The 27,598-nt window shown below is 39.5% G+C and overlaps 1 protein-coding gene and 1 pseudogene across 1 annotated transcript in view; one reads left to right on the top strand and one right to left on the bottom strand.

Annotated features, from left to right (window-relative positions):
• Sgo1 (shugoshin 1) overlaps nucleotides 1–6,169 on the bottom strand; it is a 15,627-nt gene extending 9,458 nt beyond the window's left edge. The window contains exons 1-3 of the mRNA XM_006995331.4: nucleotides 6,009–6,169; nucleotides 4,434–4,581; nucleotides 3,799–3,995 (exon numbers count right to left, since the gene is read on the bottom strand). Coding sequence (XP_006995393.3) covers nucleotides 3,799–3,995; nucleotides 4,434–4,575 — 339 coding nt within the window. The 5' untranslated portion in view covers nucleotides 4,576–4,581; nucleotides 6,009–6,169. The remainder of the gene's footprint in view (nucleotides 1–3,798; nucleotides 3,996–4,433; nucleotides 4,582–6,008) is intronic.
• Nucleotides 5,894–27,598, top strand: LOC121824662 (pygopus homolog 1-like; annotated as a pseudogene).

Genomic DNA, 27,598 nt, shown 5'->3' with positions numbered 1-27,598 from the left:
GTGCTGAGGCAGGAGGAAAATCAATGAGATGCTAGCCAGGTTTCAGACTGAGTTCTGGGCTAGCTTGGGCTATATAGAGACCATAACCCAAACCACAACAAAAATAAATAAGTAAATAAATAGAAAAAGAATTATGGAAGAAGGCAGAAGTACACAATATACTTGAGAATTGGAAAGTGAGGAGTTGTGCTTTATATAAAATCTGTTTGAGATGCTTTCTAAAATCAAGTAGTAGTTCTAAGAATATATATTTGCATCTTTGTTTAAGCTTTGATATACAAATTTGAAAGTCACCAGAAGACAATTATATAACCATGGGGGGATTTCACATCTGTCTAGGGCAACTGGTATTCACCAATAAAGAAGCTGCCAACACAGGAGACTAACATGGAACAGCAAGGAAGTAGGAAGAAAACTTAGGGTGGGTATGATGTCGAGAAAATTAAGAGATCAATGTTTTCAAGTAAAGAGACTTCTCTTGAATATCACTGCAAAGTTAAGAAACAAGGGCAAGCTGGGTAGTGGTGGCACATATTTTTAATCCCAGCATTCGGGAGGCAGAGGTAGGCAGATTTCTGAGTTCAAGGCCACACTGGTCTACAGAGTGAGTTCCAGGACAGGCTCCAAAAATACAGAGAAACCCTGTCTCAAAAAACAAACAAAACAAGGGCAAACCAAACCTGGCAGCATGCAAGCTTTGGTGATCTTGACATAGCAATAGAGAAGGGAAAGGACAGAAGCTATGTAAATAGTTTAAATGAGACAGGGTTTTACTATACAAACCAGGCTGGCCTTGAACTCACAGAGATAGAGGGATTAAAGGTGTGAACACCACATCTGGCTTTTTTTTTCTTTCTCTGTTTTTTTTTTTTTTTTTTTAAGTTGTGTTGTGAGGGGGAAACAAAGGGATGGAAACGTGACCAGGGGTGGTTTCATCTAGATAGATAGATAGATAGATAGATAGATAGATAGATAGATAGATAGATAGATAGGTAGATAACTATAGACACTACAGCTAGCTGTACTAATCCAATAGAGAGACAGGGAGGAAAACAGATACTGAGGATCCACATTCTCATGAAGGTGAGATGAGATATGATGCTGAGGGGCGGGGTGGTGGGGGAGAGCTTTTAACCAGAGCAGGAGAAAATAGGGAAAGTACAAGCACACATAGCAGGTTTGCACGTTTCTGTTAGAAAAGTGAGTCGCAGATGGGACACTAAGAAGAAGAGTTCCTAATCAAATTTAATTGACTTTTGAATTTAATGAACACATACTGGTTTTATTTTTTTTTTTTTTTTTTTTTTTTTTGGTTTTTCGAGACAGGGTTTCTCTGTGTAGCTTTGCGCCTTTCCTGGAGCTCACTTGGTAGCCCAGGCTGGCCTCGAACTCACAGAGATCCGCCTGGCTCTGCCTCCCGAGTGCTGGGATTAAAGGCGTGCGCCACCACCGCCCGGCGTGGTTTTATTTTTATTTTACATTTTTTTTATTTATTCCATATGTGCATGTATCTGTTGAATGTATACACATGTGGCCAGAAAGGGCAACAGATCCCTTCCAGCTGGAGTTTCAGGCGTTTGTGGAACATCCGGCTTGGGTGGGGTGGGATCCTAACTCAACATACATTGATTTAATAACAAACAGGATAAAACTGCTGATGAAAATGAGCTCTTATGAAAGAAAGTTTTTAATTTGATATCAAATAGCTAACTTTGAAAGTAGTAACATTCATTATTCAAGATAAAAGAGAAAAGAATATTTAGTTGTATAGTAGCAATATAATTGAAAAGATTAATTATAGGGCTAGAGAGAGCTCAGTGGCTAGGAGCCAAGCACTCACTGCTTGGTCTGCAGCCCCCATATTGGTTGGCTCATAACTGCCTGATCTGAAGCCTCTGAGCTCTATGGGCACCTGCACTCATGTATATAACCCCCTCCACATACATAATTAAAAATAAATCTTAAAAATACAAGGATTTGCCGGGTGGTGGAGGCGCACGCCTTTAATTCCAGCACTCGGGAGGCAGAGGCAGGTGGATCTCTATGAGTTCGAGGCCAGCCTGGTCTACAGAGCGAGATCCAGGACAGGCACCAAAACTACACAGAGAAACCCTGTCTCGGAAAAAAAAAAAAAGACTATAAAACACAGGAACTACTAGGAAATGTTAGTGAGCAAGTTATGTGGGTCCCAATGATTGGACTCAGTTAGCCAAGCTTTCATCAACAAGTGACTAACATCTTTACCCAGTGTCTCTGGCTCCAAATCTTCACTTTTTTTTCCCACAATTAATTTTGCAGCATTGGGGATGAATGAACTCAGGACCTTATGCATTCTGGACAAGTGTTCTTCCCTTAAGCTACAGACCCAGCCAAGAAAAACTTTTTTGTTTGTTTGTTTGTTTTTTGTTTTTTGAGACAGGGTTTCTCTGTGTAGCTTTGCGCCTTTCCTGGAACTCAATCTGTAGTCCAGGCTAGCCTCGAACTCACAAAGATCCACCTGCTTCTGCCTCCCAAGTGCTGGATTAAAGGTGTGCACCACCACCACCTGGCAAGAAAACCTTCTTATACTAAAACATCTAAAACATCTTAAGCTGAGCATGGTGGCCCACACATTTTAACCCTAGCACTTGTATGGCTGAGGCAAGTGTATCTCTGTGAGTTTGGGGCCAGGCTGGACTACTTATCAAGACTTTATCACAAACAAACAAACATACAGATGAAAAAGCACTTTAAGCTCTCTACTACTGAGAAATCAACCTTGAACAATGAAAAACAAGTATAGAGTGGTTCAGAACAAGTGACACACATAGATAATATGACAGAAAAAAACAAACAAATGCTTTCTTTTAAATGCTAAGAACATATCAGTAACTAGTAACAACATACTTAACTGAAAAACATTGACAGTAGGCATTAAAGGGCCTACAATAATAGAATTTTCTCCCTACTGTTTGGGGTTTATGCCACTGAGTAGCCACTAAATATTAGTTCTTATAATTTCAGCAAACACCCTGGAAAGTAGGGGGCTGGAGATCTGCCTCAGCAGTAAGAGTGTGTGGTGCTCTTTGGAAGAACCCAGGTCTGGTTCCCAGCACCCATTTCAAGGGGCCTAAAACTATCTGTAACTACAGCTCCAGGAGGATCTAACGCCTCTGGCCTCTATGTCATCCACACTAACATACATATGCCCAGATACACACAGACACATATGATTAAAAACAAAAAGAATTGTTATTTAAAAACACTGGAAAACAGGGAGATTCAGATGCCAATAGGCAGCCTCTAGTAAAGTGACGGAATAAGAGGAAAAAAGGACTTAAAATGTTGAAGGAAAACAATCTTTAAAATGTAATCTAAATGTTAAAAAATCTCTTTCAGAGATAAGGACTCACTGTATAGCTCAGATTCGCCTTTAACTTTGAGTCTTTCTAACTTAGCATTTGGAATTCTGGAATCACAAGATCACAGGTGTGCACGACACCCAAGAAGAAATAGTACCTGCTAGAAAGGCAATTATTTTTCTGCACTGTCTACTATGTACATATTATATGTGAGGGTACACATATGTATGTCACATGTCTATATAACACCTGAAAGTTGTCCTTTAAACTTCACACACACACACACACACACACACACACACACACACACACACACACACCTGAATAAATAAATGTAATAAATTATTTTTTAAAAAGTGATTCTCCAAAGAGAACTTAGAATACTTTCCATATAAAGTCTTATAAAGCTGCACTTCATACAGCAAAACTGCCTAGAAAAGTTTTGTAATGAACATACCTGATCAGTTTCTTCACTTTGTTGGGAAGTTAGCTTCTGTTTCACAGTATATAGCTGACATGCAAGGTAGTAACATTCTCTTCTCAGCTGTAGGATGATATCTTGGGCTTCTCTCACTTTGGATTTTTCATTTTCCAAAGCCAAAACTAACAACCTGTTATTATCTTGGTAATTTTTCAGCAGTGTAGAAGTGTTAGCTATAAGATAAAAATTTCAATTAAACCTAGAAGGTAAAATGGGCTGGAGAGATAGATGGCTCAATGGATAGGCATGCTTGCTAAGCAACCAATGAGGCTCAGAGTTCAAATCCCCAGAGCCCATATAAAGAGCCAGGTGTGGCCATGCACACAGGTAACCATATCACTGGGGGGGTGGGGGGTGGCAGGAAGGAAGGTAAGGCGTTGGAGGGTGTGGAGATAGGAGGATCTCTGGGGCTTGACTGGCTGCCAGTCTAGTTTCTGGTTCAGTAAGAGACCCTTCGCAGGGGAATAGAACAGAGAGTAATAGCAGGGCTCCTCCAGCACCCCCCCCACCCCCCACCCCCCACACACAGAAGAATGCACACTACACATACAAATGCCACACTAACACACAAAATAAGAACGCTATAAAAAGACATCACAGAAATCTCTTACTGGGTACTTGGCATGGTGCAACAATAAAGGACTTGCGTTTGCCAATCTCTGCCAAGTTTTTATTCCTTTTCTCTTTCATTCGCTTCTTAATGTCTTCAAGACTATCTTGAAAGGACTTTTTCTGACACCTTTCCTTAACCATCTTTGTCTATGAATTTAAAAAAAATTAACATTTCTCAGTTATTTTCAAATATAAAATTTAGAAATGAAAACACAGGCTGTTCAAAAAAGAAGGAATTAAGTAAAGACTAAATTGTAAACTTACTTCAAAAAAGGCAATTTTGATTTTTTAGCTTTAAAATATTATTAATAGTCAGGTGGTGTGGCATAATCCAAGCTACTAAGGCTAAGGCACTCGGATCATAAATTCATGCTTGGGCTACATAGTAAAACTCATTTCAAAAACAAATCAACAAAAATAAAAATAGACGTTAGAATCAAGCCCATCATAAGAAAAAAATCCTATAAAATGTCATTCATGTTTCTAACATGATCTTATCTTCTGCCATTTCATAGGAAAGTAGTAAATGATTCCAGAAAATGTCAACTATTCACTTTCTAGTAAATCCTCATTGGAGGTGTACAATGTTTTATGGGAACTGCTTATTATTATTCTGGGGCAGGGTATTGCTATGTGACCCAGTCTGGTTTTGAACTTAAGAGCTCTGATGTTCTCAGCCTCCTGAGTATCTGGGACATGTGTGAGCTACACACTTGGTATACTTTTCTTACAATGTTTATGGCAAACCTTTAGTGTTTAGGATTACAGTATTAGTTAAGAAGCAATTATATGTATACCTGGGTTTCTGTTTGGCATCTTTTCGCTATTAATTTAGGGCAAAGAAAGCATGTACTCATATTAAAACATCAATGTGCTTCAAGCAAAACAGACATGCTTTAGCATGGTAGGCTACTTTTCGTTAAGCTTGTATCCTAGACTACAACTTCCAGATCTCACAACTGCAAACTGTTGCCACCTACAGTGTGTACACATAATTTTCACCACAATGGACTATCTTCATTCATCTCTTAGTTAAGTGTTTTCTTGAGTATTTTCTCCAGGACTTATTTTCCTCCATGCATATCTGGGGCTTTAAATACGTAATGTAGATCTCATCTTTATTTCTACCAATTTATGTATGACAGATTGAAGGGAGAGTGTAACTACCTTTTTAAAGTACGAATGGGTTGCGTAAGACAGCCAGGCTATCACTACCAAGTTTTTAAAATTTGCATGGGAGATGTCAGAGTGCAAGACAGATTGAATAACTGTTGGAGTCAAAGTAAATTAAAGTTTGTGCGTGTGTGTGTGCGCGCGCTGAGGGAATTAAACCAGGAACTTGTGCATGCTAGGCAAAATTCTGTCAGCGAGCCACATCACCAGCCCCTATTAGATACTTTAAAAACAAAGCCCTATCTAAAGTTTTCTACCATAACTAAGCAAGCTAAAGTCGTACAAGATGTGTGCTAGAGCAAAAGCCCTGCCTTCTGCGGGCTGCGCACTCCCTCCAGCCGAAGGCCTCTTCCCGTCGGGTCCCCCGGCGCTCACCACTCACCACCCGTCCCTCACCGTACCTTGGCCGCTCAAGTCCGGGCGAGCTTATTCGGCCTCCCTTTCGGCCAAGCAGGCTACAACTACCGCGGCCACATTTGAAATCCCTCGTTGCGATCGTCTATTGGCTGGCCGGAGGCCGTCACGCAACGCGTCTCTCCCGGAGACACAGCGCCCCGCCCCTGAGCGCTATCATGTGACGTGCCTGCGCGCGCAGCTTTGGCTGGGGTGGGGCGGAGGGGAAGGGCCTTTGCTCCGCGCGGGCTGTCGAGAGGCGGGGTCACCCGGACCTTTGAGGTTCGATCTTGGAAGCGTTCATAACTTCCGATTTTAGGCCGGGGTGTTGACGCAGATCTGAGAGCCCAGCTCTGTGGAGACTGCGCTGGAGAATGACGAGTTCGAGGCAAACCTGAATTGGAGCGCTAAAGATCGAAACAGACCCCGGTATAGCTTGTCGGTGCGCCCCGGTCCTTGCCGCTCTCGCGCTTGGGGGCGCCCCCTTGTGGCAAACGTCCAGCCAGCATGCCGCACACCAGTTAAGGGCAGATGTGAGAGATGGCCTGCCTCGGGAAAACGCAGTAGAGTTCTGCAAATTGATTCAAGGAAGAAACTCCAAGTGAGAGCCTGATCCGGTCCCAAACATTTACTGAGGAGATTTACAACCGACTGCAGCCTACCCCCAGAACAGACATTAAAGTGCAGCAGCATTGGCTGGGGCAGAGGATTGAGTTTACATAAGAAGTTAAGGAATGTTGGCTCAGGGCCAGGATCGGTTTTTAAAAGAACTTTCTGGAGAACAATCTAAACGTCTTTATAAGTTCCTGAGAAGAGTTAAGGAATTGGGTTTAGGCATGCTGGGAAAAGTGCAGCATGGCCACACATCAGTAGATGTAGTATGTTATTCTTGATCAGGAGACACAAAGAAAAGGGGAGGGAGGAGGAATGTGGCAGCAGGGAACCCCAAGCAAGAAATTTGAAGCCTCAACAGTTGGGTAATCTGCTTCATAAGTCATATCCTTATTAGTAACCAAACAGAACTCTAGTTAAACCAAGAAGAGCCATCATAATTCTGAACAAAGTACCGGAGGCTTCAGTTAAAACCAGTAATGTGAATAATTAGCATTGACATGTGGTCACATTCATCTGTCATATCACTTCTCAGTTCCCTGCTGAAATGATAGGAAATGTAGCACCAACTGTGAATCTATGTCCTTTGAAGGTGTTTAAATCTATCCAGCCATTTTCCAACTGTCAGCAAACTTAGAAGTTCTGATGTCACAGGAAGTTACCAGGATGTCTGAAACACATTAGAGCTGAACTTGACTGGATAATGACTGGCACATGGGAGGCAATAAGCAAACAAGTATTGGGGGATTGAGATGAAGGAAATAAACAGTTTCGAAGTTCACTTGTGATAAACAGAAGATGATTATGCAAGTACTCTTAGTGTAGGACATCTTGATCTGTAAGAATCACCTAGGGAGCACAGTCCTGGAATGTTAGCTTAGGAGATTCTAATTCACCTTTTCTGCTGTTTCAGGTAGCTGTTGGTGCTGGTGATCTAACACTAGGCCTTGAGTATGTGAGGCAAGCACTCCACTATTGTTTGATGTTGGGTCATGGGTACTGTAGCAGAGAGAGCTCACCAAGATACTAAGCCTTCATTTACTAAAGGAGCAGAGGGGTACAGCCTTCTTGGAAAAGGCTACCTGGCTAGCTCACTCTAGTAACTTTATTCAAACAATTGCAAGCTTAATTGGGGCTGGGAAAGTTTCCAGTTACCAAAGTCATCTTGCTCTTGCTGCCCATGAGAGATGACAATCCACACAAATCTCAGTCCTTTTTGATTATGGCTTGCCAGGTCTGCCAGGAGTGTCTTAGGGCCAAGGTCAGTGCATTTGCAAGGTCTTACATAGTACCAAGTGCAGACTCTCCAGAGAAACTATTCTTCAAGGTTTAAACAGTCTCAGAACAATTTATCAGCCTCTACTAGTTAACGTAAACATAGCAAAGGCTTAGCTGAAACATTACTCTCAAAGCCACACACACACACACACACACACACACACACACACACACACACACACACACATTTTACTTAAAGCCAGACATAAAGGTTTTCCTTTACATACCACTCCACTCCACCATGGAGCTACATCCTTTGCCAAGGTATCTGGTGTTTTCAAATAGATAATTCTGATGAAGGATGTCCATTGACTGCTGTTTAGGCAAAGCTAAAAATCAAGAACTAGCAACTTCAGGGACAAGGGCTTATCTAACTTTTTTTTTATAGTAATTAACTTTATCTTGGTCTCAGGGCTCTGTGTATGCTGGATAAGCACCCTATGACTAGTTTATGTATGCAGCTCTTGTTTGTTTGTTTCCTTTTCTGATACTAATGATTGAGCCTAGAGCCTCACACAAACTGGGTGGGCACTCTATCATTGAAATATGTTCCCAACTAAACTAATACATTGTGCAAACGGCTTCATTACTGTTCCATGCTTCAGTTACCTTACCTGTAAATTGGGGCCAGGAGTGAAAGTATCCCAGCCTTCTAGGCCTGAGGAATAGTCAACAAATTCATCAGTGTGAGCTGCCTAGTTTGCCACTGTTGCTGAAAATTTTCCTGTGTCCCGGCCTGCAGGTGGTCAGGACAAATCTCTCCCACTCAAGTACCCCAAGTAAACACACAGAGGCTTATATTAATTAAAACTGCATGGCCATGGCTCAAGCCTTTTGCTAGCTAGCTCTTAAATCTTATATTAGCCCATAACTATTAATCTGTGTATCGCCACATGTTCCGTGGCTTTACCTGCGTCCCATTACATGTTGCACCTTGGGCAGCTTATTGGCGTTTCTCCCAGCCTTCTTCCTCTCTCTCTCTCTCCTTGAATTTTCTGCCTGCCTCTAAGCTGCCTTACCATAGGCCAAACAGCTTTATCTATCAACCACTCAGAGCAACACATATTCGCAGCATAGAGAAAGACATTCCCCCATGATGCCACTGGCACAGAGACAAATTTTGTCTTTCCTCAGGTACTTATTTTTCTTTCCCTGGTAGGAATGAGTTTGGGTTATAGTTGACTCACTCCTTGCCCTTGGGTTCTTGAGGCAGGGCCTTAATATAAATAAGACTGGCTTTGAACTTGTGGTTCTACTGCCTTAATCTTCTAAGCAAGTGTCACCAAAACTACCATCTCTCACCTCCAACATTTAACACAACTTATTTGAGCAAGAAAAGGTAGGTCATAGAGCCAGGCAGTATTCTGCACCAAAGACAGTTCAGAATACCCCTCTTTAGACTCTTTGTTTTGAGACAGCATCTTGATTATGTAGCCCTGTAGCCCAAATTGACTCTCAGTGTACAATGTTCCTACTTTAACTTACTAAGTGGTAGAATTATAGTCGTTTGCTGTCATGCAACATGGCCCTCTTCTTTAGTTGTTTTCTGTTTGTTTTGTTTTATTTTTGAGACAGGGTCTTGTGTAGCCCAGGATGACCTCTAATTTCTCATGTTGTAGAGAAGTCTCGCTAGGTAACTATGACTGTCTTGGATCACACTATATAGGCTAGGCTGGCCTCAAACTCATACAAATCCACTTGCCCCTGCCTCCTGAGTGCTGGGATTAAAGGTGTGCACCACAAATCGGAGTGACCTTTAATTTCTGATTTTTCTGTCTCTTCCCTCTGAGAGCTAGATTACAAATGTGCATCACCATGCCCATCCCTTTACTAAAAATAAAAATAAATAAATAATTTTTTTTATCTGCTATTTAACAATCAAGAAATGGGCTACCCTCTCTACCTTGATTAATGTTGAGGCAGAGTTTCTACACAGTCTGAGCAGACTTCAAACTCATGATCTTTCTGCTTTAGCTTCCTGAGTATTGACATTATGGGTATGCATCAACATGCTTGGCTTAAAAGTGTTTTGTTTTTTTGTGTGTGTGTGTGTTTAGATAGGATCTTTCTGTGTAGCCTTGACTGTCTTGGAACTTGCTTTGTAGACCAGGCTGTCCTGGAATTCACCTGCCTCTGCCTCTCGAGTGCTGGGACTAAGGGCTTGTGTCACTTGCCGCCCAGCATTAAAAAGTCTTTTTTTTTTTTTTTTTTTTTTAAGAAAGGAAAATTCATTTGGAAATGTGGATGTGATTCAGAGGTTAAGAACTCTTGTTGCTCTTGCAGAGAACCTGAGTTTAGTTCCTAGCACATAAGTCAGGCTGCTCACAACCACCTGTAACTCCAGCTCCAGGAGATCTGATGCCCTCTTCATGGGCACCTGAGTATACCTGTGTATGGCATGTGATATACACTCAGACAAAATGTGTACATATATGCATACATAAATAAAAAGAAAAATCCTAAAAGATTCTTTAATAGTTATCATGTAATGTGATGTACATTCATGTAATAGCATACAAATGTTGGAAACTGGGTGACCAAAAGTTTTAAGAAATATCAGAACCAAAAGGCAACAAAGTTTCAAAGTGTTTTGCAGTCAGGTTTTGGTACCCACTTATATTGGCTTACTCCTTTCTTTCACTCAGTAGAAGCAAGCTATGGAGAACCTACTCAAGTGTACAGTAAATAAACAGTCTTCAGGAAGGTGCCACTTTCAGATTGCTTGTAGGTCCCATTTGTGTGTTTTAGAAATGTATATTAATTCCTTCAGGAACCTTGATTTATACCTTTATTTAGATAGCTGCATTTTTTTAGCCAAGTGCCAAAAATGTAAACATTTAATTGAATTATATGGTCTCCTGCTGACATTTTGCTTTGTTTGTTAAGTTTTTTTTTTTTTGGGGGGGGGGACAGGGTCTCATTATGTAGCCTTGGCTGACGTGAACTAGCTATAGACCTCGACCAACCAGTAGAGTTGATTGGCCTGAAACTCAGAGACCCGACTACCTCTACCTTCTGTGTGCTGGAATTAAAGGATTGGGCGACCACACTGGGCTCCTATTTTGGCTTAAATGTAAAATCTCCTGTGTGCTTGAATACTTTGTCTCTGCATGGTAATGCTGTTTTAGGAGGTTGTAAAACCTTAGGAGGTGGGGCCTAACTGGAGGAAGTAGGACAGTGGGGGATGGCTGTTTGAGTGACAGACCAGTACTGCTTCAGGTCTGAGCTGTCTATGATCAGTGTCATGTACAAACAGTTACTGCATGTTCCCACTGCCACAGACCAAGTCTGTCACCATGCCTTTTCTGAAATGATGAACTGATAACTTCTGAACCATGAGCTGAAATAAGTCTTTCCTCCCTTAAGTTATTTCTGCTATGTATTCTATCACAGCAACATAAAAATACATAATATACTAATAAGAGCATGCTCTGTGCCAGGGTATGCTTGGGCTTTCTATGTATTAGCTTTTTTTTTTTTTAATCTTCTCTATATGTCTATGATGTTCATTGTTAACAAACTAGGTTTTTCAGATGAAAAAACTGATCTGTAGTATGGTCAATATGTTAAGTGTGAAGCCAGGTATTTGACATGCTGACTACAGGTCTGTGTATTTACACAACATGATATAGATATATTTATACATAAATGAGTGTGTTTGTGTGTTTATTTAATTGGGATGGTGCTTTGCTTGCATGTATGTATGTGCAACATGTCTGGTGTGTGCAGACTCAGAAGAAGGCATCAACCCCCATGGGATGGGATTTATGGATGGTTGGAAGCCAACATGTGGGTGCTTGGAACTGAACTTGGGTCCTTTACAAGAACAGCGAGTGCTCTTAACTGTGGTCCATCTTAATAGACCTAGTGGGTGTTTTCTTTTAAATGTGGTATTTCTTTTTTTGAAGGGGGTTGGGTGGATGAGGATGTGGAAAGGGTGTAGGAGGAGGTGGGGGAGGAGAAACCATGATTAGAATATATCGTATGAAAAATGTATTGATCAAATCAAAAGAGCTTTTATGCTTATGTGCCTAAGAAAAGCTTGCATGTTAAAACCAAGGGAAATACATGTACTCTTACATAACAAATAATTTTGAATTTGCTCTTTAGAAAACACTCTTACATGTAAGGAAACATGTTCAGTGGCTTATTAGAGAAAATCATACATACTATTTTTATTGGGTTAGGGTTACAGTTATGGTTGGTATTGTTAGGGATATTGTTAGTGTAACTGTTAGTGTTTTACTGTAGGGATAAGGCTGGGTTAGGGTTATGGGTATGGTTAAGTTTAGAATGGGCTTCTATAGGCATTGCTGAATTCAGTTTAAAAATAAGTGGCCAGTTTTCCTACAAAAGATATTAAGTGGTTTCCATCAAAAAACAAAAACAAAAACAAAAACAAAAAACTCTGCATGCATGCCTAAAGTAACAAGTTCATTAAAAAATCTACTGAAAAACAGTATTCTTTGAAGAGTGAGAAGTTTGAGTTCCCTCTTTAGAATGCGCACACATAAATGAAGGAACTATAATGTTTTTTGGTTTTTTTTTGTCAGCTTAGCAGCTGCACATGAATTTGCTGATATTTTAATTTTTGTCTATGGCCCCATAGCACCTTAGTCAGTGCCCTTCTAGCCACTCAGGCCATAGCCTGCTGAGGCTTCTGGTTCCACGGCCCTGGTTCTGCTATGGACATGATATGTAGGTTTAAATTAGGTCTCTATTGTTCTATTTATCAATTAAGACTCAAGAGTCAAAGGCTGGGGTGAAAACCTGCTAGCTCAGAGAAGCTGAGTAGCAATTAGCTGTCCTTACTGTTTTGCTGGAGACACCACAAGAACTACATCACTTCCCTTGTTCCAGAACCAAGAGGAAGCTCAAACTCTAGTATCCACCCTTTTTTCCTATGTGTCCTTTCTTTTTTTTTTTTTTTTTTGGTGTGTGTGGAGGGATTTCAAGACAGGGTTTCACTGTGTAGCTTTGTGCCTCTCCTGGAACTCACTTCACAGACCAGGCTAGCCTCGAACTCACAGAGATCCACCTGCCTCTGCCTCCTGAGTGCTGGGATTAAAGGTGTGCGCCACCACTGCCCGGCTCCTGTGTTTCCTTTCTATCCAAATTATTGTCTTCTTTATGGGCAATTCTGCTCAGCTAGTCCCTGGTTCCACCCCTTAATCCAAGGTTTAACTTTATTGGCAAGTCTCAGGAGTGTCAGAATGTAATCAAAACACCCCACATTTCCCCCTTTTGTCTAAATAAAAAGGGAAGATTTTAATTCTAACATAGTAAAACTATGTACAGTAAGACCATTAATCATGTAAGAATTACATTTACAATGTCTAGTCCATATGTATTTGGCAAATTTGGAGTAAGTACTGTACTATATATTCTATTTTAGTGAGTCCAAATTTTTATACTTAACCAACTTTCTATCATAACTACTATTACCATCCTAAATATATCTTTTTAAACCTAAAAATATTTCCTTAGATAAACAACTTAAACTTTTCTGTCTCTCAACCTAATGCACTCTACCCCCATTTTGTGAATTTTTTCTTCTGAATTTGGTAACAAGGAGAACTGTAACTATAGCTATGTAGTCTTCAACCCCATTAAAGATCTGAGAAGGATATAATATTACCTGAGTAAATAGGAAGTTCAGAGCAAGCAACTTTCAAAACTACATAAGTGACAGAAATAGCTGGCTGTCTAGACAGTTACCTAAGATTCCTATGCAATGTTGGGGCATCCATCTTTAGCCTACAGGCCTAGAATATATGGCAGACTTTTCTGTGAAGCAGGAATTTTGAAGGAGTGTCCTACTTTGTTCTGGCAAAGTTTGGCAGTCACTTTCTTTTGTATCCTACTTATCCAACTTGGGTAGCATAATATGAGCAGTTGAGGCAAGCAAGTTTCTTGGTCAGTCCCTAACTTTGTGTGGTGGTTTGAAAGAAAATGGCCCCTAAAGGGAGTAGCACTATTAGGAGGTATGGTCTCGTTGGAGGAAGTGTGTCACTGTGGGGGTGGGTTTTCAGGTTTTTTTTCTCTAGCTTCACTCAGCGTGACAGTCAGTCAACTTCCTGCCATCTTCTGGTCAAGAGGTACCAGAACACATCAACCTGCATGCTGCCATGCTCCCTGTCATGACGATAATGGACTGAATCTCTGCCACTACTTCAACTAAGTGTTTTCTTTGTACGAGTTGCTGTGGTCATGGTGTCTCTTCACAGCCCTATAAAACCCTAACTAAGTCATTTTGCCACAATAAATACAAACTCCATATGAAGGTTTTTCAATACCCATCATCCTTTTGGAAGTAGATTGAAGCTGCCAGGAGCAGACATGTCTCACTGTCATGAAAAGCCTTATGTTATTAAAACATCTTAAATGCCATATTCTGTAGTACTTTGAAGTGTTTGAAGATCATCTATCTCTAAAATATATCTCTGTATGACCTTAAAAACATATAACAAGTTTGATTATTATAGATGACTAACTACTAACCTGCTTTTCTTAATTATTCTAAGTGGCTTATAATAATAGCCTTTAAGAACTTGAACTTTACATTATATTTTTAAATGAGTTGCATAGGTACAATACCTTAAACAAGAGTAGAAACATATATATATATATGTATATACACACATGTATATATGTATTATATAGTATGTTATAACAAAAATAACCTTAATTTTATATCAATATACAAAAATCCATACCAATGTAAAATAGTTGAGATTAATAGTTGCTTTTTAGTTTAAAGTAGATTTAATAATCTACCCTTTTATCCTATCATTCCTATATCCCCTTTATTTGTTTTCAGAAAGAATTCCTTGAATCCAACTTCCCTTGCTTAGAACTATGGGGTTCAATATCAACTGTAATTCTGATCCATTCTACTATAGGTACTTATCTCACCTTTAAAGTCATAATAACCCTTTTGCATTCTAAATTAGCATTTTCAAAAACTAAAGATTCAATTAATATTTGTCTAACATCGAGATTGGATATCATTCTATATACAGCTATTGTCAATCTTTGTAAATAAAATCAGTGAAGGCTTTTCTCAAGCCTTAAATAACTTTAGTAAATAGCTCAGTCCACTTTCCTGATTCTTCAATCCTGTCTATAGCATTCAAAGCTGCTACCCAGCATAGAACCAAGGTATAATCATTAAATACAGCCTGTCTTTGCAAATCAGCCTACTGACCCTCAATAAGAATTTTGTCTTGGGAAATCTCATAATCTCTCACCCTACCTTGTTATTCCATGGCCCTAGCTTCCTCTCTCCACCATGTTCTCCATTGTACCTGAGGACCAGCTTCCAATACTGTTATAACTAAATCCTTCCAGTCTTGTGTAATAATTCTGTTCCTAGTTGACCATGAATTTAACATTTGTTTTATTAAAGGTGAATGCATACCATGTTAAACCACTGCTTCTTTTTTTTTTTGGGGGGGCAGGCCCGGCTCCTCACCTTGGGTAATAAAACCCAAAACTCCGCATAGTAGAAAATCACCAGAGTCAAACCTGATTTCAAAAGAATATACTAAAAGATGGATGTGCTGGCACATGACTTTAGTCCCAGAACTTAGGGAGATTGAGGCAGGCAGATCTCTGAGTTTGAGAACAGCTTCCTCCAACTAGCAAGTTCCAGGACAGCCAAGGCCACATAGAGAGTCTGCCTCACAGAAGAAAGGAAAGAAAGTACTGAGAGAGACAGGCTTGGGTCATATACAAAGATTGTTTCTTTCCTACAAAGACAGAGCCTCACTTTGTAATTCTGGAAATTTCAGTCACATAAGATAATTAGGAGATGGAGACTCCAAGTTTCGGGGAACTGGGTATTTTGTTGTGCTAATTTATAGCCCAAGGTCTCTAACTCCCTGTTTTATAGACTTTTGTTTTGGTTTTTTGAGACATGGTTTCTCTGTATAGCCCTGGCTGTCCTGGAACTCACTCAAGACCATGCTGGCCTTGAACTCACAGAAACTTGCCTGCCTCTGCCTATGGAGTGCTGGAACTAAAGATGTATGCCACCACCACCCAGCAAATTCTGCTTCTTACTTGAAAGTGATAAGCTAGGTTTGTTGCTTACCTAGGTTTGGAACCACAGCACCTGGGAGGCTGAGGCAGGAGAGTTGAAAGTATGAAGTGAGCTTGAGCTATATAAGTAAGACCCTGTCTCAAATGCCCCCACACCACAGTTCTCTCAGAGTGGAAATAGCTGACTAAGGTGAAGCTCCATTTCCTGTAACAACCATTCCTTGCTCCTAGTGTCAAGTACTTGCTCCTGGTTGCATTTGCTTGCCTAGTCTGCCCCACAGCTCTCATCCAATGGGTGCCGCTACTCTTCAGACATTTCTACCAAGAACAGAGAAAGCTCCATGTGATCCTGCATCATTTTTTACCTGTGGGGTAAGTCTGGCTGTGGTGCCATCTATAACATTTTACTAACCTGTAAATGACAGACTGTGGGTAAGGTTTTATATCCTTCAGCTAATTACTGTATCTACTGTCACAGAAAACTTTCAACTCTGTTTCCAGTTTTTTAGACACTAGTGTGTACATGCTGAAAGGCATACATACGTGGAGGTCAGAGTACTTTTGTGACCATGGTTCTCTCCATATGGGCTCCAGGAATTAAACTCAGGTCATCAGGCTTTTATGGCAAACACCCACTGAGACATTTTCCCTTTTAGATTTATGAGAATGATTAACTGTATTGTATTTTGGTTAAACAAAAGTGTCTACTTCTTAGAATTTCCATTTTTATTTCTTTTTTTTAATTATTTTATTATTTTTTCTGTTATCAGCTTGATACAGTACAAATTTTTATCCTAATAGTGAAATGTTTCACTGAAGCTTGCCCAATGATGGAGTAAAACCAAAACTCATTATAAGCTACAGTCATCCTAGGGTCCACCCTTCTATGTAGCCTCCCTGGATCTGTGTTCTTTGCTTTATATCTAGTATCCACTTATGAGGGAGTACATACCATGTTTGTCCTAGGTTTGGGTTACCTCACTCAGGATGCAAATTTCATGCTGTCTTTTTTTCTCTGCTGAGTAGTACTCCATTATGTATATGTACCACATTTTCTTAATCCATTCTTCAGTTGAAGGGCATCTAGGTTGTTTCCAGGTTCTGGCTATTACGAATAATGCTGCTATGAACATAGTTGAGCACATATCTTTGTGGTATAATTGAGCATTCCTTGGGTATATGCCCAAGAGTGGTATAGCTTGGTCTTGAGGTAGATTGATTTCCAATTTCCTGAGAAACGGCCATACTGATTTTCACAGTGGTTGTACAAGTTTGCACCCCCACCAACAATGGAGGAGTGTTCCCTTTGCTCTGCATCCTCTTTAACAGACTGTCATTAGTGTTTTTGATCATAGCCATTCTGGCAGGTGTTAGGTGGTATCCCAGAGTCATTTTGATTTGCATTTCTCTGATAACTAAGGATGTTGAGCATTTCTTTAAATGTCTTTCAGCCATTTGAGATTCTTCTTTTGAGAATTCTCTGTTTATCTCTTTAGCCCATTTTTTAATTGGATTGTTCAGTATTTTGATGTCTAGTTTCTTGAGTTCTTTATATACTTTGGAGATCAGTCCTCTGTCAGATGTGGGGTTGGTGAAGATCTTTTCCCATTCTGCAGGTTGTCTTTTTGTCTTATTGACCATGTCTTTTGCCCTACAAAAGCTTCTCAGTTTCAAGAGGTCCCATTTATTAATTGTTGTTCTCAGTGTCTGTGCTACTAGTATTATATTTAGGAAGTGATCTTCTGTGCCAATGTGTTCAAGAGTACTTCCTATTTTCTCTTCTATCAAGTTCAGTGTAACTGGATTTATATTGTGGTCTTTGATCCACTTGGACTTGAGTTTTGTGCATGGTGACAGATATGGATCTATTTGCAGTCTTTTACATGTCGATATCCAGTTTTGCCAGCACCATTTGTTGAAGATACTTTCTTTTTCCATTGTATAGTTTTGGCTTCTTTGTCAAAAATCAAGTGTTCATATGTGTGTGGATTAGTGTCAGGGTCTTTAATTCGATTCCATTAGTCTGTATGTCAGTTTTTATGCCAGTGCCTAGCTGTTTTTATTACTATAGCTCTATAGTAGAGTTTGAGGTCAGGGATCATGATGCCTCCAGAGATTGCTTTATTATACAGGATTCTTTTAGCTATCCTGGGTTTTTTGATTTTCCATATGAAGTCGAGTATTGTTCTTTCCAAGTCTGTGAAGAATTGTGTTGGGATCTTGATGGGGATTGTATTGAATCTGTAGATTGCTTTTGGTAAGATTGCCATTTTTACTATGTTAATCCTACCTATCCATGAGCATGAGAGATCCTTCCATTTTCTGAGATCTTCTTCAATTTCTTTCTTTAGAGACTTAAAGTTCTTATCAAATAGGTCCTTCACTTGTTTAGTGTTATCCCAAGGTATTTTATATTTTTGTGGCTATTGTAAAGGGTGATGTTTCTCTGATTTCTTTCTCATCCCTTTTATCATTTGTGAATGGGAGGGCTACTGATTTTTTTTTTTGAGTTGATCTTGTATCCTGCCACTTTACTGAAGGAGTTTATCAGCTGTAAAAGTTCCCTGGTAGAATTTTGGGGGTCACTTGTATATACTATTATATCATCTACAAACAGTGAAAGTTTGAGTTCTTCCTTTCCAATTTGTATCCTTTTGATCTATTTTTATTGCCTTATTGCTCTAGCTAGAACTTCAAGTACTATATTGAATAAATATGGGGAGAGTGGACAGCCTTGTCTTGTTCCTGATTTTAGTGCAATCTCTTTGAGTTTTTTTCCCATTTACTTTGATGTTGGCTGTTGGCTTGCTGTAAATTGCCTTTATTATGTTTAGGAATGTTCCTTGTATTCCTGATCTCTCTAAGACCTTTATCATGAAGGAGTGTTGGATTTTGTCAAAGGGTTTTTCAGCATCTAATGAGAAGATCATGTGGTTTTTTTCTTTCAGTTTGTATATATGGTGTATTACATTGACAATTTTTCATATGTTGAACCATCCTTGCATCCCTGTGATGAAACCTACTTAATCATGGTGGATAATTGTTTTGATGTGTTCTTGGATTGGGTTTGCCAATATTTTGTTGAGTATTTTTGCATCAATGTTATGAGGGAGATTCATCTGTAATTCTCTTTCTTTGTTGCATCTTTGTGTGGTTTGGGTATCAGGGTAACTGTAGCCTCATAAAAGAAGTTTGGTAATGTTCTTTCTGTTTATATTGTATGGAACAATTTGAAGAGTATTGTAATTAGTTCTTCTTTGAAAATCTGGTAGAATTCTGCACTGAAACCATCTGGTCCTGGGCTTTTTTTGGTTGGGAGACTTTTAATGACTGTTTCTATTTCTTTAGGGGTTATTGGTTGGAAGACTTTTAATGACTCTTTCTATTTTTTTAGGGGGTATTGGTCTATTTAAATAGTTTTTCTGGTCTTGATTTAACTTAGGTATGTGGTACCTATCCAGAAAATTGTCCATTTCTTCCAGATTTTCCAATTTTGTGGAGTCAGGTTTTTGAAATATGACCTGGTGATTCTCTGGATTTCCTTATTGTCTGTTGTTATGTCTCCCTTTTTACTTCTGATTTTGTTAATTTGGGTGCTTTCTGCCTTTTGGCAAAAGTTGGCTAGGGATTTGTCTATCTTGTTGATTTTTTTCAAAGTACCAACTCTTTGTTTCTTTGATTCTTTGTATTGTTCTCTTGGTTTCTATTTCATTGATTTCAGCCCTAAATTTGATTATTTCCTGGCATCTATTCCTCCTGGGTGAGTTTGTTTCTTTTTGTTCTAGAGCTTTCAGTTGTGTTGTTAAGTCATTGGTATGAGATTTCTCCATCTTCTATATGGGTGCATTTAGTGCTATGAATTTTCCTCTTAGCACTGCTTTCATAGTGTCCTATAAGTTTGGATATGTTGTACTTTCATTTTCATTGAATTCTAGGAATTCTTTCTTTATTTCTTCCTTGACCAATTTTGTTGCTTCTGGTGGGCATACGGAGCAGAGGAAGAGATGAGTAGATGCCAGTGCAAAAATACAGGCAGCAACATAAAGACCTATATGACAACATCAGAACCTAGCAATTCTACACTGCAAGACCTGAACATACCATGGCAGAAGAAGCAGAAGAAATCATTCATAAAAATGATGTTAAGAAGATGATAGAGGCCCTTACAGAGAAAAAAAAAACTCCCTTAAAGAGGAAATAAATTCCCTTAAAGAAATGGAAGAAAAAACAAACAGAAAATTGGAAGAAATCAAAGAAATCTGCTGAGTTCTTTAGCTGTCTGCATTGTCAGTGGCAAAGCCAAGGCCCTCTCACACTTTCCAAATGCAAGCTTATAGTTCACAGTCTCAGCAAGCAGCAGCCACCTGCTGAGTGCTTGGGTGAAGAGACACAGATATCAACAGAACAGAGCTGGCTGGTGTTTCCCCTCCTTCTGTGTGGTTGTCCCATGTGTTGGAGCACTAAAATGCTGTTTTACCTTTGTTACAGTGACTGCACTTTAAACTACTAGCTGCTTGAGTTTTTTAAGGGCCTCATCATATAACTTTGGCTGGCCTAGAACTTAATAAGTAGGCTCAGTTGGACTTGAACCCCAGCAGACTATATAGGCATAGGCACAACCCACACCAGTTGGAAGAACAGGCAAGTGACTGGATTCCCAGCCCCAGTGTTGTCCACACCCTAAACCTCAGGTCCCTCTCCTTCCCATCTCAGTACCAGAAAGGCAGCTGGGCCCTGTCCCAACTCTGTTAGAACCCCACTATTCTGTTGCAGTCCCCAACAGCCTGCAAGTAGGTGAGAGACCTGCCTCCACGCTGCACCACCACTATTGCCACCTACTGTATTTTATTCCCCCAAGACCCACTCCACAGCTCAACCTCACCCACCTGATGGCCAGCTCTCCCCTACAACCCTAGTAGACACATAGGCACAGGCACAATCCACATCAATTGGAAGAACAGATGCATAAATAACAGTGTAAGAATACATTCAACAACAGAAAGAGGAATATAGCACCACCAGAATGCAGTGATCATTACAAGAGGAAGAAATTCCAACACAGCTGAAACACAAAAAAAGCAACCTTAAAAATAACTTTATGAAGATGATAGAGGCCGTTAAAGAGGAAATGAAAAAATTCCCTTAAAGAAATCTAGGAAAAGACAAATAAAAAATTAGAAGAAATCAATAAATCCTGCCAAGAAAGCCAAGAAAAAGCGATCAAACAGGTGAAGGAAACAATTCAATACTTGAAAATTGAAATTGAACTAATAAAAAAAAAACTGAGGGAATTCTGGAAATAAAAAAAATCTAGGTAAACAGGAACTACACATGCAAGCATTACCAACAGAATGCAAGAGATGGAAGACAGAATCTCAGTCATTGAAGATACAATAGAGGAAGTAGATTCATTGGTCAAAGAAAATGTTAAATTCAATAAATTCCTAACATAAAACATCTAGGAAATCTGAGACACCATGAAAAGACCAAAGCTAAGAACAATAGACATAGAAAAAAGAGAATCCCAGCTCAAAAGCAAATAAAACATATTCAACAAAAATCATAGAAAAAAGTTTCCCAACCTAACACAAACTACAGAAAGCCTACAAACTATGAAAACTGAACAACTCTCAACTGAATCACCTTGGGTCAAGGAAGAAATAAAGAAATTAAAGACTTCCTAGAATTCAATGAAAATGAATCCACAACATACCCAAACTTATGCGACACCATGAAAGCAGTGCTGAGGAAAGTTTGTAGCACTAAATGTCTACATTAAGAATTTGAAAATCACACCCAAAAGGATTAGATGGCAAGAAATAGTCAAGTGAGAGCTGAAGTCACTAAAACAGAAACAAAGAAAACAATACAAAGAATAAATCAAAGAGTTGGTTCTTTGAGAAAATCAACAAAATATCCAAACTAATCCAAAGACAGAGAGAGAATATCTAAATTAACAAAATCAGAAACAAAAAGAAGGACATAACAACAGATACTGGGGAAATCTAGAGAATCATTAGGTCATACTTCAAAAACTTATACTCCACAAAATTGGAAAATCTAAAAAAAAATGGACAAAAAATAAAATAAATGGACATATTAAAATTAAATCAAGACCAGGTAAACTATTTAAATAGGCCTATAACCCCTAGGGAAATAGAACCAGTAGTTAAAAGTCTTCCAGCCAAAATAAGCCCAGGGCCAGGTGGTTTCAGTGTAGAATTCCACCAGAATTTCAAAGAAGAGCTAATAATACAAATACTCAAATTGTTCTACACAATAGACACAGAAGGAACATTGCCAAATTCTTTATGAGGCTACAGTTACCCTGATAACTAAACCACACAAAGATGCAACAAAGAAATAAAATTACAGACCAATCTCCCTCATTGATGCAAAATGCTTACACACACACACACACACACACACACACACACACACACACACACAAATACCAGCAAACCAAATCTAAGAGCACATTAAAAAAAATCATCCACCATGATCAAGTAGGCTTCATCTGAGAAATGCAGGGATGGTTTAACATATGGAAACCTGTCAATGTAATTCACCATATAACAAATTGAAAGAAAAAAAATCATGATCACATGATCATCTCATTATATACTGAAAAAGCCTTTGACAAAACCCAACATCTCTTCATGATAAAGGTTTTGGACAGATCAGGGATACAAGGAACATACCTAAACACAATAAAAGCAATATATGGCAAGCCAACAGCCAACATCAAATTAAATGGAGAGGAACTTAAAGTGATTCCACTTGTGGGAGCCTACAAGTCAACTCAGTAGCTCTGTTTTAATCTGACTTATAAGTCAGTAGAGTTCAAGCTTGCTTGCTCAAGTCTCCTTAAGAGCTGTAACAATGCTTTGATTAGAGCCCATGGGAAAGAACGGGGGCTGTTAGAAAGTCCTGATTAGCTTATGGGAAAGAACTAATTATCTAGCTAATGTGTAATTCTAGGCAGGCTGTTGATATTAGCAGGAGGCACATGTTTGATATAATGAATGCCTCTGTTCCTTGACTGAAGGATAGGCTAGATTGCCTGTGCTGTGCTTTGTTCTAGTTTTGCCTTTATAAGCTGGATGTGAAATAAACTTGAGGCTGTTAATCATTGACTGGCAGTCCTCTTGACTCTGTTCTGTCTCCTTGTCTCTTCTGCATGCCTCCACCCAGCTATTTGGTTGACTCATCAGCAGATTCCAATACCACTAAAATCAGGAATAGGAGAAAGCTCTCCACTGTCTCCATATCTATTCAGTATAATACTTGAAGTTCTAGCTAGAGCATTAAGACAACAAAAGGAGATCAAGGGGAAACAAATTAAAAAGGAAGAAGTCAAACTTTCTCTATTTGCAGATGATATGATAGTATATATAAGTGACCCCAAAAATTCTACCAGGGGTTGCCTACAGCTGATAACATCTTCAATAATGTGGCTGGATACAAGATTAACTAAAAAAACAAAAAAGCAGTAGCTCTCCTATATACAAAAAATAAATGGGCTGAGAAAGAAATCAGGGAAGCAATACCCTTTACAATAGCCACAAATAATATAAAATATCTTGGAGTAACTCTAATCAAACAAGTGAAAGACCTGTATTATCAAGAAGTTGGAGAAGATATCAGAAAATGGAAAGATCTCCCATGCTCATGGATCCATAGAATTAACATAGTAAAAATGGCAATCTTACTAAAAGCAATCTACAGATTCAATGAAATCCCCATCAAAATCCCAACACAATTCTTCACAGACTTGGAAAGAACAATACTCAACTTCATATGGAAAAACAAAGTGTACAGGATAGGTAAAACAATCCTGTATGATGAAGGAACTTCTGGAGGTATCACCATCCCTGACTTCAAGCTCTACTATAGAGCTGTAGTAATAAAAACAGCATGGTATTGGCATAATAACAGACAAGTGGATCAATGGAATCAAATCAAAGATCCTGACTTAAATCCACACACCTATGAATATCTGATTTTTGACAAAAAAGCCAAAATTATATAATGGAAAAAAGAGAGCAACTTCAACAAATGGTGCTGGCATAACTGGAAGTCGGCATGTAGAAAAATGCAAATAGAACTATATCTATTGCCCAGCACAAAACTCAAGTGTACCTCAACATAAATTCAGTTACACTGAACCTGATAGAATTGAAAATAGGGAGTAGCCTTGAAGGCACAGGTACAGGAGACAACTTCCTGAATAGAACACCAGTGGCACAGACACTGAGATTGACAGTTAAATAAGTAGGACCTCCTGAAACTGAGAAGCTTCTGTAAGGCAAAGGATGCTGTCAGTAAGACAAAATGGCCAAAATGGCAGCCTACAGAATGGAAAAAATCTTGACCAACCCCACATCTTTCAGAGGGCTGATTTCCAAAATATATAAAAAACTCAAGAAATGAGACATCAAAATACCAAATAATCCAATTAAAAATGGGGTACAAATTTAAACAGAATTCTCAGTAGAAGAATCTCAAATGGCAAAGATACACTTAAATAATTGTTCAACATCCTTAGCCATTAGGGAAATGCAAACCAAAGTGACTCTGAGATACCATTTTACTCCTGTCAGAATGGCTAAGATCAAAAACACTAATGATAGCCTATGTTGGAGAGGATGTAGAATAAGGGGAACACCCGTCTACTGCTGGTAGGAGTGCAAACTTATATTTTGGAAATCAGAATGGCAGTTTCTCAGAAAACTGGGAATCATTCTATCTGAAGACCCAGCTATACCAATCTTGTGCATATACCCAAAGGATGTTTAATCATATACCATGAGGATATTTGCTCAAGGATGTTCATAGCACCATTATTCATAATAGCCAGAACCTGGAAACAACCTAGATGCTCCTCAACCAAAGAATGGATGTGGTACATTTACACAATGGAGTATTAACTCAGTGGTAAAACAAAACAAAACAAAACAAAACAAAACAAAACAAAACAAAACAAAACAAAACAATGACATCATGAAATTTGCAGACAAATGGATAGAACTAGAAAAAAAATCATTCTGAGTGAGATAACCTAGACCCAGGAAGACAAACATGGTATGTATTCACTCATAAGTGGACATTAGCTATAAAATAAAGGTTAACCCTGCTATAATCCACAGCCCCAGAGAAGCTACATAACAAGGAGGGCCCAAAAAGAGATCTCTTTGATAAACTGGGGTGGGGGTAGAGGGTTGGGGATGGGAACATGAGGGATCAAGTTGGGTAAGTTGGGATGGAATGGAGAGGGAGAGTAATGAAAGAGATGCCTTGATAGTGGGCATTTTGTGGTTGGGGAGGAACCTGGTGTCAGTGAAACTCCCAGGAATCCACAATGATGACCCCAGCTAAGACACCTAGAAATAGTGGAGATGGCACCTGAACTGGTCTCTCCTGTAATCAGATTGGTGACTACTCTAATTGTCATCAAAGAGCATTTATCCAGTAACTGATGGAAGCAGATGCAGAGATCCACAACCAAGCACTAGACTGAACTCCAGGAATCCTTCTGAAGAGAGAGAGGAGGGATTGTAGGAGCCATGGGTGTCAAGATCCCACAGAGACAGCTGACCTGAGCTACTGGGAGCTCACTGACTCTGGATCGACAGCTATGGAGCCTGCAATGGACTGACTTAGGCCCTCTGCATGTGTGTGACAGTTGTATAGCTCGGTCTGTTTGTGGGGCTCCTACCAGTGGGATTAGGACCTGTCCTGGCACTTGAGCCAGCTTTTAGGAACCTATTCCCCATGCTGAGTTGCCTCACCTAGCTTTGATGCAAGGAGAAGAGCTCTGTCCTGCCTCAACTTGATGTGTCATGCTTTGTTGACTTCCATGGGAGGCCTGTTCCTTTCTGAATGGAGATGGAGGAGCAATTGATCGGGGCAAGTAAATGGGCGTTAGGGGAAGGAAATGGAACAAGAGGAGGGAGGGGAAACTGTGGTTGGTATGTAAAATCATGGTGATATTTTATTTGTGCTGAAATGTGATTTTATTGTATGTTAATAAATAAAGTTACCTGGGGGTCAGAGCTAATAGCAAGCCATAGCAGAAGTCTGGCAGTGGTAGCACATGCCCTTAATCCTGATCACATGACAGGCAGATCTCTGTGTGTTCAAGGACACCACCAGCATGGAGACACATGCCTTTAATCTCAATACCAACCATAGAAGACCTGGAGGTCTGTATAGACAGACAGTGATGAGGAGGTCATGTGGTTGGGTTTACAACTAATGAGAAGGCAGAACAGAAAGTCAATAAAATGATACACAGGAAGTAGGTTTCTTTCAGAGGGGAAGGACAGCAGCGGCAGTGAGGGGTAAGAAAGGGTTTTAGTCTCAGCTCTAGCTACTGCTCTGACCTCTTGGACTTTTAACTCTGCATTTGGCTCTGTGTTTCTTATTTAATAAGACTGTTACATCTACATAAAATAAATGAAAAAATATAAAAAAAATTACTAGCAGCCCAACTGGTAATGGCATTACCTGGGGGCGGGGGGAGGCGGGAATTTCCCAGCCAATGACTATGTTGCTGCCATTAAAGGTAGCTCTAACCAAACCCCTATCATTCTAATAAAACTTGAGATTCAAAGGCTAGGGTGAAAACCTGTAAGCTCAGAGAGTTAGAGTAGCAACTGACTAACTTTCCCTCTTGGCTGGTATTCCCAGAAACCATTCCCTTCCACAATGCCCCAACTAAAAAAAACCCATGCTAAAGTCCTCCCTGCTACTTCCTGTCAACCAGTTGCTAACCCCACCACTCTGAGTCCAGGATAATTTTATTTAATTAATGCAAGTGCAACACATCTTTACATAGTTAACAAATGCAGCACAAACAAATGTAACACATCTCTGCCCAGTTAAAATAATATTTCACAATACCAATTTTCTTAACACCTAAGAAAAATTTGACCAGCGCCAGGTTTGAAGGGTGCTGATATTCACATTTATACTGACTTCTTACATTCAAGATGGTCTATTTTTCCTTTACATTCTCTTTGTAGGGACCTTCCTTTCCTCTATTGTCTAAGTATGCACCAGTACCAAATCCAAACTCTGACCATTGGGTGGCTGACAAATCCCTTCAATTGCCACTGCAATACTATTTCCTATAAACCATTACCTTCCTCCAATCCATTCTTCAGCCCTGGTTGAACTGGTTGTGGAAGCTACAGAACATTCAGAATATCACTCCACATCTCCCCATGAAGTCTTCTTCCTACTGCGGTCCTTATTCAGGAATCAGCCACGTGTGTCTTCTCATAATCCTTTGGGTGTGGACTTGGAAACTCACCAAACATAATGACTAAGAACATTAGCATGCCTAGTCAGCATTTTAGACACAACTGTGCTGAAAATTTCAGTCAGATTCTCCCACAGAATGCTGGTCAAGGGTCTAACCCTGACCTGGCATCTAATTTTGTCCCTGGAAATAATTCAAATTTTACATCTTCATTAGAATCTAATCATTCTTTTATTCTATGAACAAATATGTTTGGCCAAGCAAAGGTACCACCTCCCAAAAAAGAATTTAATCAAGGGGCAATGAAAAACAAGAATAAAAATTCATCTGTGCAACCACCTCATTTAAATATGGAGAAAATAGTCAGATAAAATTAATTAAAAAACATCAATAAGGGTA

Source organism: Peromyscus maniculatus, chromosome 21 (assembly GCF_049852395.1).
Source record: "Peromyscus maniculatus bairdii isolate BWxNUB_F1_BW_parent chromosome 21, HU_Pman_BW_mat_3.1, whole genome shotgun sequence".
Lineage (NCBI taxonomy): Eukaryota > Metazoa > Chordata > Mammalia > Rodentia > Cricetidae > Peromyscus > Peromyscus maniculatus.
This window is presented reverse-complemented; position numbering and strand designations above follow the sequence as displayed.